This window comes from Telopea speciosissima, chromosome 3 (assembly GCF_018873765.1).
Source record: "Telopea speciosissima isolate NSW1024214 ecotype Mountain lineage chromosome 3, Tspe_v1, whole genome shotgun sequence".
Lineage (NCBI taxonomy): Eukaryota > Viridiplantae > Streptophyta > Magnoliopsida > Proteales > Proteaceae > Telopea > Telopea speciosissima.
The window spans coordinates 66,825,433-66,839,662 of NC_057918.1; the positions used below are offsets into that span (position 1 = coordinate 66,825,433).

The 14,230-nt window shown below is 38.6% G+C and overlaps 1 protein-coding gene across 2 annotated transcripts in view; it reads left to right on the plus strand.

Moving 5' to 3' along the window:
• The window catches only part of LOC122655716 (DNA mismatch repair protein MSH1, mitochondrial), a 75,024-nt gene that overhangs the window by 11,940 nt on the left and 48,854 nt on the right, over positions 1–14,230 (plus strand). For both annotated transcript variants that reach the window (XM_043850007.1, XM_043850008.1), the window contains 5 exons: positions 3,791–3,876; positions 6,006–6,170; positions 7,398–7,507; positions 7,614–7,719; positions 7,828–7,903. In XM_043850007.1, the coding sequence (XP_043705942.1) occupies positions 3,791–3,876; positions 6,006–6,170; positions 7,398–7,507; positions 7,614–7,719; positions 7,828–7,903 (543 nt within the window). The remainder of the gene's footprint in view (positions 1–3,790; positions 3,877–6,005; positions 6,171–7,397; positions 7,508–7,613; positions 7,720–7,827; positions 7,904–14,230) is intronic.

A 14,230-nucleotide genomic window follows, 5' to 3' on the forward strand; every position in this document is an offset into this window, starting at 1 on the left:
TGTGTTTGTTTTGTTAGCAACCACTATGCCCATGGTAAACTTGATCCCCGTGGGCTCCGCTGTATTTTTATTGGCTATTCTCCCACCCAGAAAGGGTATAAATGTTACCATCCTACATTTTGTCGTGTTTTTGTTTCCATGGATGTGGTTTTTCATGAGGCGGTGGCTTTTTTTCCATCTTCGGCACCTCTTCAGGGGGAGTCCATTCCTACTTTAGAAGAAGTGCCGATTCCTATTCCTCCTCTACATGAACCTATTGATGACTATCATGTACCTTTAGATGATGATGTTCAAGGGGAGCAGCAGGTACAACCAGCAAAAGACTTTAGACAACAGTATTATCGAAAGAACAAAGAAGGGCAACAACAGCCCACCACTGCAGCATTACCATACCAAGAGTTATCCTCTGAACCAGGACCGAATGACACCTCCTTTGGTAATAATTTTAATCCCTTAGATGCTGCTCTTTCTCCTATTCCTTTCGATCCATCACTTGATCTACCCATTGCTCTTAGAAAGGGAAAAAGGTCTTGTACGCAACATCCAATTTCACAGGCTGTTTCGTATGAATCTTTATCCCCATCATTTCATGCTTTTGTTTCCTCTTTATCTTCTGTTTCCATACCACAGACTTGGCAGGAGGCATTTGCAGATACTAGGTGGAAGGAGGCCATGTTCGAAGAAATGCAAGCTCTAAAGAAGAGTGGTACATGGGACCTTGTCACACTTCCACCACAAAAGAAGACTGTAGGCTGCAAATGGGTCTTTGTATTAAACAAAAAGCTGATGGAACTGTTGATCGTTTTAAAGCAAGGCTGGTTGCTCGCGGATTTACTCAGACATATGGGATAGACTATTTGGAGACTTCTGCACCTGTTGCTAAAATGAATACTATTAGGGTAATACTCTCTTGTGCTGTGAACTTAGGATGGAGTCTACAACAACTTGATGTTAAAAATGCTTTTCCTCCATGGTGAATTAGAGGAAGAGGTATATATGGATATTCCTCCTGGTTTTTCATCTGCTGCAACTCAAGGCAAGGTTTGTAAACTTAAGCGTGCTTTGTATGGTCTGAAACAATCACCACATGCATGGTTTGGTCGCTTTCAGACGGCAATGTTGACATTTGGTTATAAACAAAGCAACGCAGATCATACCTTATTTATCAAGACATCGGGCAGCATTATTACTCTCCTCATAGTATATGTTGATGATATCATTGTAACTGGAAATAACTCTGCTGAAGTTTCCAAGTTGAAGAATTATTGGCCAAGGAATTTGAGATTAAGGATCTAGGCATACTTTTCTATTTTCTAGGGATTGAAGTGGCCCATTCTTCTCAAGGGCTGTTCTTATCTCAAAGCAGGTTTACTCTAGATCTTCTTTCTGAAACTGGCATGTTAAGCTGTTCTCCTGTGGATGCTCCCATTGAGGCAAATGTTCGTTTCCGAGACACTGATGGTGAACCAATGGACAAAGGGAGATATCAGAGGCTGGTTGGGCGACTAATTTATTTATCTCACACTAGGCCTGACATTGCCTATACTGTGAGTCTTATCAGTCAATTCATGCATGATCCTCGGTCTAATCATCTGGAAGCGGTATTCAAGATTTTGAGATACTTAAAGTCAGCTCCTGGAAAAGGAGTGTTATTCTCTCATCATGAGCATTTACAGATTGAGGCCTACACTGACTCAAATTGGGCTGGTTCCCATGATCGAAAATCCACCTCAGGTTATTGTACATTTGTGGGTGAAAATTGTGTTACATGGCGCAGCAAGAAGCAAACAGTGGTGGCCCGTTCCAGTGTAGAGGCTGAATTTAGAGCTATGGCTCTTGGTATTTGTGAACTATTGTGGCTCAAAACCTTGTTACAAGATTTGAGCATTCCTATTACTCTACCTATGCGACTCTACTGCGACAGTAAATCAGCAATAAGCATCGCCCATAATCCAGTGAAGCATGATAGGACGAAACATATTGAAATTGATAGTCATTTTATCAAGGAGAATCTGGATAATGGGACGGTTTGTGTTCCTTATGTTCAATCTGGAGAACAGCTAGCTAATGTGTTCACCAAAGGTTTAAGTGGAAAAGTTTTTCAACCTCTAGTGTGCAAGTTGGGCATGACTGATATCTACACACCAACTTGAGGGGGAGTGTTGGAATATGGGTATATCTTGTGACATGGGTCGATCCATAATATAAGATCGACCCATGGGGTGTTACTTCTATTTTAGTTATTTCTATTTTAGTTATTTCCCATTCCTAGTTCCATTCTAACTCTATTTAATTAATTGGAGTTAGAGTTATAGAGTTAGAGTCATATTTGTAATAGGAGTCCTATTTGTAATAGGTTCCAGCTTTACTATTATAAATACATATCGTGGAGGGCTATCATTGGAAGCCATTCACTTATTTCTACAATGGGATCAATAAAAAATGGTTTGTGTAGTTGCAACAATGCTTGGTTACATTTCATCTGTCAGCAACTTGCCAAGTGGCTAACATGAGTGAGTCCATGTTCCCGAGGACCCCCCACCCATTCCATTTGTCAAATTTCTGTAATGTAAGGCTGGATCACAAAGGACCTAGCCCCAGGCAGGATCTCAGCCAATTAATCACCAATCGATTGTGATCTCAGCAGCAGCAGATTACCTTGATCGAATATAAGTTGCAGCAGAACACCAAACACACAAATTGATTGGAAAGTAAAAGAAGATAAAAGGTAGAAGAAGGGGGATAGGGATGGGTCTCTCACCCACAGCCTCTCACCGTGCCTGTCTCTCATAGGAGCTGTCTCTCACAGCCATTGCACAGAGCAACATCCCATTTTGGCTATTGGGAAGGATTACAAAATAGAAACCAAACGAAAATAGAAACTAAATCTAACTAAAAGGAAACAAAGGACTGAAATTGAAATTTCTAAATAAAAGCTATGCCTACTTTCTAAATGTGAAATTAGAAACTATATCTAGCTATTACATGGAAATTGAAGTAATTAAAAATAGAAGATAGCTAAAATAGAAAGTAAATATTGTCCTCCATGCAAGTCAATATTCTGGACTGGGCTGCCTTATGAGATGCTCCATCAAACCAACAAAAACCTGCCACATCATCAGACCAGACTGCTTTCCACAGCAGTTGAACCCCACAACTACACTGGGCTGGTTTTGGAGCCTTGTTCCTGCAGCTACACATGGACCTGTGATCTACATCATTCTTTTCAAAGAAAAAGCATGGGAAGTGGTTTAAAAGTTTGTTTTTAGTTTCATAAAATGACAACAATTCCATTTCATATTATGTAGTCCAGTTGCATTTTTGTAAATTTTGTCACTTTGGACGCAGTTTTGGGTACTTGCTGTAATGTTTTTGGAGGAAATTCGACCAGTGAGATACCTATGAGATCCTCTTTCATATGGACCCAATCATGTGGCCATATGGCAGATAACTTTGATTTGGTGACGAGCTAAACATAACCTAGCTTTTCTTACATAAATATAATGATGTGATTTCTCTTCTCTTTCTATGTTTACTTGGATGAATATGAGATTTGCTTTTAATTTTCATTTGGCTCTTTGTACATTAGAAATGTTTTTGCTTTGTCATTTTGAGAGGGTTTAGGCTATATCTGGGATTGGGGATGCTCCTCCCTTTATCTCTTGTTATATTTTTTCTTCGTCTATACTTGATTAACATTCTTATTCATTCCTAGTAGAGAGGTATGGCTTGTCTTATTCTTAAATGCTTGACATGTAATTGTTTGGCTCTATTTGTTTTGAATATCCAGGCATGCACATCCTGGTAGCCCCTATGTATTTGGACTTGCTGGTGCTAATCATGATGTTGATTTTCCTGAGCCGATGCATATAGTTGGTATGGCCAAGTTACCTTATTTGTTACACAATCATCGAACAGGTCTTCTTCTAGATATTATGCTGTTGAGAAATGTTATCCTACCGATTCTTTTAGTCCTATTTTAGTATATCCTTTTTTCTAATCAATATGAGATATCGTATTGAAAGAATTAAGTTGGAACGAATACGGTCTCCTATGCATACAAAATAATGCCTATACCTGCTGTACAGACAAACACAAACACAGAGACAGCAACTATTGCTGTGCTTTAGCCTCTTCCCCATGCCCCAACACCTGATCTCTTCAGTTTTGCTGCATTTTAGTACTGAAACCACTCTTAGTGATTTATTATATAGAGATCTGTTCCTTTATTAATTTTATTTTACTGTGCCCATGGCCAACGTAATAGTATTGTTATAAATTTTTACAATGTGTTTACTGTTTTTAATATGTTGGTACTTGGATTCCTTGGGAAATGAATCTGGTTATGTGGTAAATCGGTAATTCTTCTTGGAATGCAATGTCATCAAAACAAGGAAGATTTCAAAAATTTGTCATAGAATTTACACATGTTAAAGCCAAAGGGAGCTTCGATTGATTTGAGCAGTAGCTCCCTTATGTTTAATAATTTTTTAAAAAAGAAAAGGGAGAAGAAAACTGAATGATTATTGACCTCAGTATCACCACATAAATCACAACCCCTACCCCCCCAAAAAAAAAAAAAATGGTGGAGCTAGCTCAATTTTTTTTAAATCTGGAAACAAAAGATTATCATTTGTTACTTTGTAGGCCTCTCAAGTAGTTGCTTATCAATTTTATGTAGATATAGTATAAGGTGGGTGGGGTTATTTCTTTCAATTTTGCTCCGGCATACTCTTTAATTTTTTCTGCATATTTTTTCCTTGTTTTCATTTATTGCTTCATTTCAATTGTCAAGTAAGCAAGAAAATACTAGAGTTAGGCATATAAATTAAAGGAACTTTTAGTTTGGAATCTTATGACTCAAATTATTTTATATATGCAGCATACTAATGGATTTTGTGGTCAGAACTACTTTAATTGAAAATAGGGTGCAGCATACTAATGGATTTTGCGGTCAGATCTACTTTAATTGAAAATGGGGTTCCTTTAGACAAGAAATAAAAATAAACGATCTTTTTTTTTTTTTTTTTTTTAAATTTTGGAGGTTTCTTTTTAAGACCTTGATGTGCTTATGAAAATCCCAGCAATTGAGACTTTGGAAGTAAGCTTAGATTGCTATTTTACGTCTTGTTCCATTTTCTTTTTCTGATAGCAAGTAGAGGAAGAGAATATTGTAAAAAATCAAAGACAGAAAGCATACAAATGGGGCAGGAGGAAAGGAAGGGGGGGGGGGAACAAAATTGCCCCCTAGGGCAAGCCCCAGGCAATCAGGACCAAGTCAGTTCAACCAATTACCAACTGATCCCTTGCCTACCCCCTTTCCCTGAGAGAGGCAGTGCCCATTGCCTTTCCTGCTAATTGAAGGGTCTTGAAGCTTCTGGAGCCTTATCTAATTTCAATTCCTACTCTCAAAAAACTTTGAAGGTTAGAGGTTTCAGGTCGAGGAAGACAACAATGACTAAATCTGACAGATTCTCTGTTGCATGAATTACGGAAGCGATTAGGAGAAATATTGGCTCTTCAAAACCTAACAGGAGAGTGTTGAGTAGAGGATTTAACAGGAGTGACTTTTAACACTAATGCTTATCTTGTATGGCTGATGAACCATAGGTTGTTTTAAAGCCAATTTCTCCCTGCAGAGCAGATTATTTCTCAGGTTGTCAGCATAGTTGTCACGGCGTGGCAACCCAAGGCGTTGGAGGGGGTCCTGGACGCAAGGTGACCAAGGTGCCTGCCTAAGCGACCAAAGTAACCCTAGTTGTCAAGGTGCCTGGACGCCAAGGCGGCCTAGGTGACACCTTAACAACTATGGTTGCCAGTGACAACAATGAGATTTTAATTTTTGGAGTTATTATTGTTGAAATGATTAAAGGCCTATTAACTTTATCTTGTGCTTTGGGTGGTATTTTCTTTGTTTTATGTCTTGATAAATGCAATCTCTTAAATATTACAATATCAAGCTCTTTCCCAATTTTCATCATTCAAATAGTTTCTTGTACTTATAGGAGTATCCCGTTCTGCAAAAGGGTATTGTATCATTTTAGTATTGGAGACTATGAAGACTTTTTCAGCAGAGGATGGTTTGACTGAAGAGGCTCTAGTTACCAAGCTTCGCACTTGTCGATACCATCATCTATTTCTGCATTCATCTTTGAAACAAAACTCTTCAGGTTTGCATGCCCTTCTTGTTCGAAAATCTTGTTGATTAAAATCTCTTTGGGTCATAAGTTGAATGTTTTCCTTTTTTTTTTTCTTTTCATATTGAAGACGTAATTCAGTTTGATTCTATTATCATATTTCTTTTAGGAATTTCTATAAATTAATCATTATTCAGTCTGATCTATCATTCTCAATTCCTGTTTAGGAATTCCTATATATTAATAATTCAGATGTTGCCTCAGTTGCAGGCGTCTCTTACTACTTAGGCGTTAAGCAATACAAAGCAGGATGAATGTAAGTGTGCCCTGATTTCACTGACAAACACCTAGTGACCTAGAAGAACTGGTCTTGGTGGATAATATTTATCTAAAGCGACTGCTACTGTTTGACTCTTGTGGGTTGTCTCATGGACATGTTAAGGTAAAAGTAGTTGAAGACAGTTTGGAATCAGAGAATGAGAATGATGTGACTTGCCATTAATGACAGAGGTCCACTTTATTATAATGAGAGTTACAATCCAAGGGCAAAATAGTTAAGAGGGAAAAATAATAAAACTCTAAAGTAAGCTAAGACAAAGCGATAATATTCCAATTCCACGGTTCTCAAACACTCCCCCTCAAGTTGGTACAATATATCAAACGTGCCCGACTTGGATACCAGTGGGTGGAACACCTTACAATTCAGGCCCTTGGTGAATGCATCAGCTAACTAATTAACAGAATTAACAAAAGGAATGCAGATCACTCCTTGTTCACGCTTTTCTTTAGTGAAGTGGAGGGGGCAAATCTTGAATTAGGAAACTAACAAAATAAAAATAAAGAAACTCAGAATCGGTAGTAGGGGAACAACCCAGATTTCCAGATAAATCTCTAGACAAAACGAAAAAAAATAACGTCTATGCCGGTGCATCGAGAGTTCGAGACAAGGTTTTTGTGAAAAACGAATTCACTCTGCTCGCCTCTGCTGATCTACCGCTGGCGCCCCTGCCCCACCACATGAACTCTTCTGTGCCCTGATCCAGGGGAGGAGGTTGAAGTAGAAGCGGATGAAAGCTTGGCTAGAGCGAATAGAAAGAGTGGATTTTGTTGTTGCTCCATTGCTTGATTTTGTCACCAACAAAAGGTGCATTTTGGTTCATACATTTATTTAATGGCCTATGATGATCAAAAGTAGTTTTAGTTAACTTATAATTTTGTCAGGATTTCTTGATCCTATACAAAGTTAGACACTCTCTGCAGGAACATCTCGCTGGGGTGAATTTGGTGAAGGGGGGTTGTTATGGGGTGAATGTAGTGGAAGGCACTTTGAGTGGTTTGATGGCAATCCTGTCACTGAACTTCTGTTCAAGGTTCATATCTTATTGAGTATTTCTTAGCTGAGGTTGTTCCATCCTTTTTACTTATTAAAGTATCTTTAAAAAATATTAAAATGTTGAAGGTATTGAACCTTTTTAGGTAAAGGAGCTCTATGGTCTTGATCATGATGTGACCTTTAGAAATGTTACTGTTTCTTCAGACAAAAGGCCTCGTCCTTTATACCTTGGGACAGCTACACAAATTGGTTCGTCAACTTTGTTCTCCTGTAAAATTTTGAAATTTTGAGTTCGTAGATTTGATATAATTTTCTCAATGTTGAACACCATTCTACCACTTATGTGCATATCTCTAGGGGCAATACCAACAGAAGGAATACCTTGCTTGTTGAAGTTGTTGCTCCCATCAAGTTGCACTAGCCTACCTGTACTGTAAGTAGTGTATTTGTTTCATGCTTGTCTTGTTATTCCTCAGGAAAAGAATATTTGTCACTATCTTTTAAATTGCTCCTTTTCTTTTGGGCTTTTATTATGCTCTTTTGAACATATCTTAAAGTTGGCTTTATTTGGTTAGGGAAATCCAAGACTCCTAATTATCCTTTTTTTGTTGTCTCAGCTGGAGTAAGTGGGATCCATAAAGGTCTTTTGCCTTGGAATTGCATTTCCATAAAGCTAACCTCTCTTCCTAGACAAGGCTTGAGATTTTGGTTTCGACCTAAGTTTACGAAATGTTTTGGGTTTTGACCGAAACTTTGCATTTTTCGGTTAGCCATTTCATTCAAGGTTCTAAATCTTGGTTTCGAGGCTGATTTCGGCCAGCCCCGAAACCAAGATATGCTAGGTTTCGACCATATCTCGGTCGAAACCTGGTACTTTCTCCTGGCCAACTCGAAACCTTGGTTTCGAGGCACAGAAGTTGGTTTTTTTTGCTTGGATTTTGGTGTGTGCCTATTTTTGACATTTTGAACCCAATCCATTCATTAGTTTCGCATAAAGAATACTCAAAATGGTATTTATGGTTTTGGCCCAAGTTTGATAGTATTGTTCTTGGAACTGGTATCGAACCAAAGTCATCCCTTATTTATGGCAATTCATTTATTTAAGATATTATTCTTAACTATGTAAATACCCCCATTTGAATCCAATATAAATTGTGAGAATATCAAATTCCAAAAGGATAAAAGGTCAACCCCTTCCCCCCTCCCTCCCGTTCATGAACAAAAAACTGGATCTTCGGCAATAGGTGAAATTTTCATCTTTCTTAAAATTCCAAAAATCTTATCATGATAGACCATCACTAAAAATCAAAAGAGTGGCAAAATTATAATTTGTTTTGATATCTAAAAATTTATTTTCATTATGTGCTGATTTTCAAAGCTTTCAAACAAATTCAAGATTGCTTAAATCTGATTTATATTGAAGGAATTATGTTTATGTTCCGGTTAAACCTTTTTTGGTGTTTGCAAATGTTGTTAAAATCAGCTCTGAATGAAAATAATTTTTTAGATATCAAAACAAATGAAAATTTTGCCCTTTTTTTGGTTTTTAGTGATGGTCTATCATGATAAGATTTATAGAATTTTTAGATTTGAGAAAAATCCCAATATTAGAAAGTTGAAAATTTCACCTACTGTCAAAAATCCAGTTTTTGTTCTTGAACTAGGAGGGTTGACTTTTTATCCTTTTGGAATTTGATTTTTAACTATTTTTATTGGATTCAAATGAAGGGTATTTGCTTATTTATAAATAATATCTTAAGTAAACGAATAACAAATATAAAACATTTCCTTAAATGATATTGACATAAATAAGGGGGTTCAACAAGGTTCATGTTGAAATTCCTCGGTTTCGTCAAGTTTCGATAGGGATAAATGAAGTTATGTGGGTGGTTTAGGTTGAAACTTATGAAATTACCGAAATATGGTCGAAACATGTCGAAACCAGGTACAAAGTTGTATCACATTAAGGTTTCGTCTCGATTTCTTGCGAAACTGAGATATCTCGGAATCAAGATTTCATTTGGCCATTTTGGTAGCCACAAATGGCCACATTTTGGCCCGAAACTTGAGGAAAAAAACCCCTAATTAAGCATCTCTAAACATATTGGAACATGTAGATTATAAAAATACACACCTAAAAAGGGAGTTTGGTTTTGTACCCTAGGTTGGTAGTGTATGCCGTACCTTGCTGTATACTCTCTCAAATGTAGCCTACTCTACACATAACTTAGTTTTAGAACACACAAAATTCAATGAAAACAACTATTATATGCACTAGGAATGAAAAAAAACTATTTAATATTACACAATTTTAATAGTGTTAGAAGTAAAGTATTACAAGTAGTCAAGTATATAATCAAGGTTAAAACACCCTATGAAACCATTCCTCCAACTCTATGTCATACCACATAGAGTATTAGAGTCCTGGGAAGGCTCGGAACCTTTAGGGAAAAAAGGGCATACCTCTAAGTTTGAATCTTACACAAATCTTACTCACATGTGGCAAATCGTTGTTGTAGATGCCTTGTAGTAGTCCCCAACACTTGGTTCAACCAAGAAATGTAGGTGATTTGGTAAAAAACACCAAATTTAGGGTTTTTTGGAGTTTCCCCCTTTAACAGGTGAAACGGGTCGAAATTTCAACCCATTCCGATCGGAGTAGTGCTTTTATACACTGTTTTGTATTGTTTCGGTCAAACCGATACTGAGCCCAAGTAAAACCAAAATTTTGGTTGAAATTCTGCATACCTAGTGAGTCAACCTGCATTTCGTGTCGAACTTTGTTGATATTTCATGAAATGTTGGTCATTTCAAGTTTCAACCGAAATTTCAAACCATGTTCCTAGATATCTTTAGGTATCAACATGATATCAAAATGGGCCAATAGTTATCACTACTTATGCACTTTCTTAATTATTAGGTGGAGGATGGGATGCATGGTTTTAGGAATCAGGATTGAATTTCGAATCAGAATCGGGGTGTCCCCGATCCCAATTCTACGCGCTTCGAATCCACATGAAATTGGCCGATTTGATCCAACCAGTCCAGCTTATTCCTTCTAAATTGAGTGATGAACTCATGGCGATATGTGATGAGTGCATGATTAACAAGTTGGATTTTGGGTAGCAAATGCAACCCTTTTTCATTGCTAGCATCCCCTCTTGACTGATCATCAATATCAACCACATCCACTTCTTTGTTTCCCAATGCCAAAGCATAAAAGAAGAAATAGGTAGAGGAGAGAGAAAGGGAATATTATCAGCAGGCTTTTTACTCCCACAATTCTCCCCTTGAAGAGGATTCTGAGGAGGGGCAAAGAATGGTACAGATTCAAGGAAGATGACATCTTTGGAGAGGAGACACCGATGAGAGGAAGGGTGATAACACTTGCAGCCTTGGTAGTAGAAGAATAACCAAGAGAGAGGCATTTGAGAGCCTTGGGGTCAAGTTTAGTTCAAGAGTATTTGTTTGCATAAACATAATAAACACATTGAAAAACTTTGGGAGGAAGGGAGAAATCAGAGACTTGTGGAGACAAGGTTTCCAAGGGAGATTTGGAACTAAGGAGTTTGGTAGGCATGCGGTTTATGAGAAAGGAAGCAGTTAGAAGGGCATCAAACCAGAAGGTCTTAGGAACATGCATGCCAATTAAAAGACTACGGGTGACCTCCAATAAATGACGATTTTTCCTCTCAGTGACCCCATTTTGTTGGGGTGTGTCAACACATGCTAGTTGATGGATAATGCCTTTATCAGCAAAGAAGGTTTAGAGGCCACTAAACATGTTCCCCCCCACCCTTTATCAGAACGAACCGTTTTGATTCGAGTATCAAACTAAGAACCATCTGATAAAAATTCTTAAATGCATCACAGACATCACTTTTATGTTTCATCAGAACAGTCCAAGTAGTGCGAGAATAGTCATCAACAAATGAGACAAAGTAACGATAGCCAAATAAAGAGGTGGTAGGGGAGGGTCCCCAAACATCTGTATGCACAATATGAAAAGGGACTGTAGATCTATTACCCTAATATGGATAAAATGAACGACAATGTTTGGCAAACATACATGGTTCACATTGAAAAACATGAGAAGAAGCAAAAGAAGAAAATAAATGAGGTAATTGTTTCCTCATTATAACAAAAGATGGATGGCCAAGACGATGATGCCATAACATAACAGAATCCACAGAGCTACTATCATTACGTCCACACACATAGGACTGAGTTGTGGGTAAAAAAAGGTTAGAAAAGGTAGAGGCCTTTCTCCTCATGTCCACTGCCAATAATCCTCTTTGTTACTAAATCCTGAAAAAGACAGTGTGAAAGAAAAAAGGTGACAACAATTTAGGGATTTAGTTAAGTAACTCACCGATAAAAGATTAACAGCAAGGTTAGGGACGTGAAGGATGGAATAAAGAGAAATGGACGATGTAACAGGAATGTTTCCCTTACAAAAAATGGAGGAAAGGGAGCCATTAACCACCCTAACCTTATCCCTACCAGAGCAAATGGTGTAGGAATCATAATAGTGAGATGTACCAGTTATGTAGTCAGTGGCACCAGAGTCAATGACCCAAGACTAGGCTGCAGTAGGAGCAGATGTGGAGACTTGCAAAGCTGAGGATGATGAGGAATTTATCACTATAGGCTTAGAAGGTGAAGTTCCCAGATGTGACACTACCTTGCGAAACACTGCATCTGCCAAGATGGAATCAGCCTGTGTGCTAGGTGGATACTCCCTAGCATCTACTTTAGTTATCACAGAGTAAGCTCTAGCTCCCCCTCTATGACCACCACATATACCTGTAGAACCACCATAAGGGCGGCCATGAAGAGTCCAACACCTCTCTTTAGTATGCTCAGACCTCCCACAATGATCATATGAGAATTTGTCTCTGTCTTCCCCACGGGTAGGCCCTGGGCCTCTACCACTACCACAGAAGTCTCTGTGAGAACTAGAAGTAAGAGCAGACCATTCAAGAATGATGCTGGTTCCATGGCCACACGCTGGGTCTCCTCACTTTGTAAATAACTACAGACCTCATCAAGAGAGGGAAGAGGATACCGGCCTAAGATCTGGATTCGGATTGGTTCATGGTCAGGATTAAGGCCAACAATTAAAATGAGGACACATTCCTTCTCAAGAGTGCGGTACACCTTCGCTTCATCGTTTGGATTGGTTAGTTGAAGATCCCTATAGTGGTCATACTCTTCCCAGAGACCAACAAAGGTATTATAGTACTCAGAAATGGTCCTGTCACCCTGCCACATTGGAATAATTTTTTGGACAAGCTGGTGTACCTTGGCAGAGTCACCCACCCTATCAAAGGTCTTGGAGACACTATCCCAAATGTCCTTAGCAGTTTCTTTTTGTATAAATCTTCTTCAATCTCGGGCTTCATCGAGAAAATCAGACAAGTCATGACTCTGGAATTTTTGGTCTCCCATTTCTGATAGGTAGGATCGCCAAGCTTTGGAGCTGTAATAGCACCAGTAATACATCCAAGTTTCCCTTTGCTCCTAAGGAAAGCTTCATAGAGTGAGTCCAATCCACGTAGTTGGTGTTATCAAGCTTCACAATGGAGATCTGTGTATGTGGATTCTCAAAACTAACTGAGGGGCTATCAGAGTGGGTTGTGAATCAGTCAAACCACTCCTGGAGACATCCGAATCAGGCATGGTGTAGAAAAAGAGGCACTTAACCATAAACAAAGGTAGCCAAACCAAGGGGGGAGTACATTCTCAACCTAAATATGCTATCCAACACAATAAAGAATCCCAGCCAAGAAAAACAAACACCAACTTTAATAAATCTCACATAGACAAGCCATCCAAAGGGTAGCAACAACTCACACCAACTCAAAGAGTCCACACATGGCATTGCATAGCCATTTCTCAACCAAGAAAGTCACACATTGCATTCCAAATGCAAGAAAAAGAGAGGAAAAAAAAAACAATATTGGTTTTTTACTTGGCAGATCCCACGAGAAGAGGTTATGCTCAAACTGCTTCTTCAATCAATAAATAAGGACACATGGAGCATAGCAAGGACTCGGGCGATTCTAGTGGTCCATTCTAAAGCCCAAACATTTGCCGAGAGAGAGAGAGGAGAGAGCTCAAATATCAACTTGAAATTTCCATTACAAAACTTACTTCATACTTCTTCAAGTGTTTCACATAGCAGCCTCCTCCTTGGAATCCTTTGTGCCCTAGGATTCCAAAGAGAGGAAGAAAAAAAAGGAGCAAGAAGGGAAATAAGACTCTCAAACCTGAGAGCTCTAATACCAAGTTGGATTTTAGGTAGTAAATGCAAGTAAGAGAGGGAGAAGAAGATGGAGGAGGAAGTGAGAAGGAGACAACAAAATAGAGGAGAAGAGTTTGGTTGTAATGTGTTGTGTTGTAGTGTTGTCTCCACCACACCTATATTAATTCATTGATAACAAGAAAGAAATCACATACACTTCCCTAGGGAGGTAAAGGATAAAAAAGGAAAATAATACAATATAAAGTAACTAGATAAATAAAGTCTAACAGAACAGGTGCCAATGCATGGGTGAATGATGAACACATGGCGATGCTTGAGTGTATGATGAACATGTGGCGATGCATGATGAGCCTTCTAGAAGAACCGAGGTGTCTCTAGAGAGGGAGGGGGTGGAAAGCCAGAGAGGGATAGGGAGAGGAAGAAGTGGGAGGGAGGGAGGAGGGAGAAGAAGAGGGAGAGGGACTATTGAAGACTTGTTGAATTTTGTGAAGA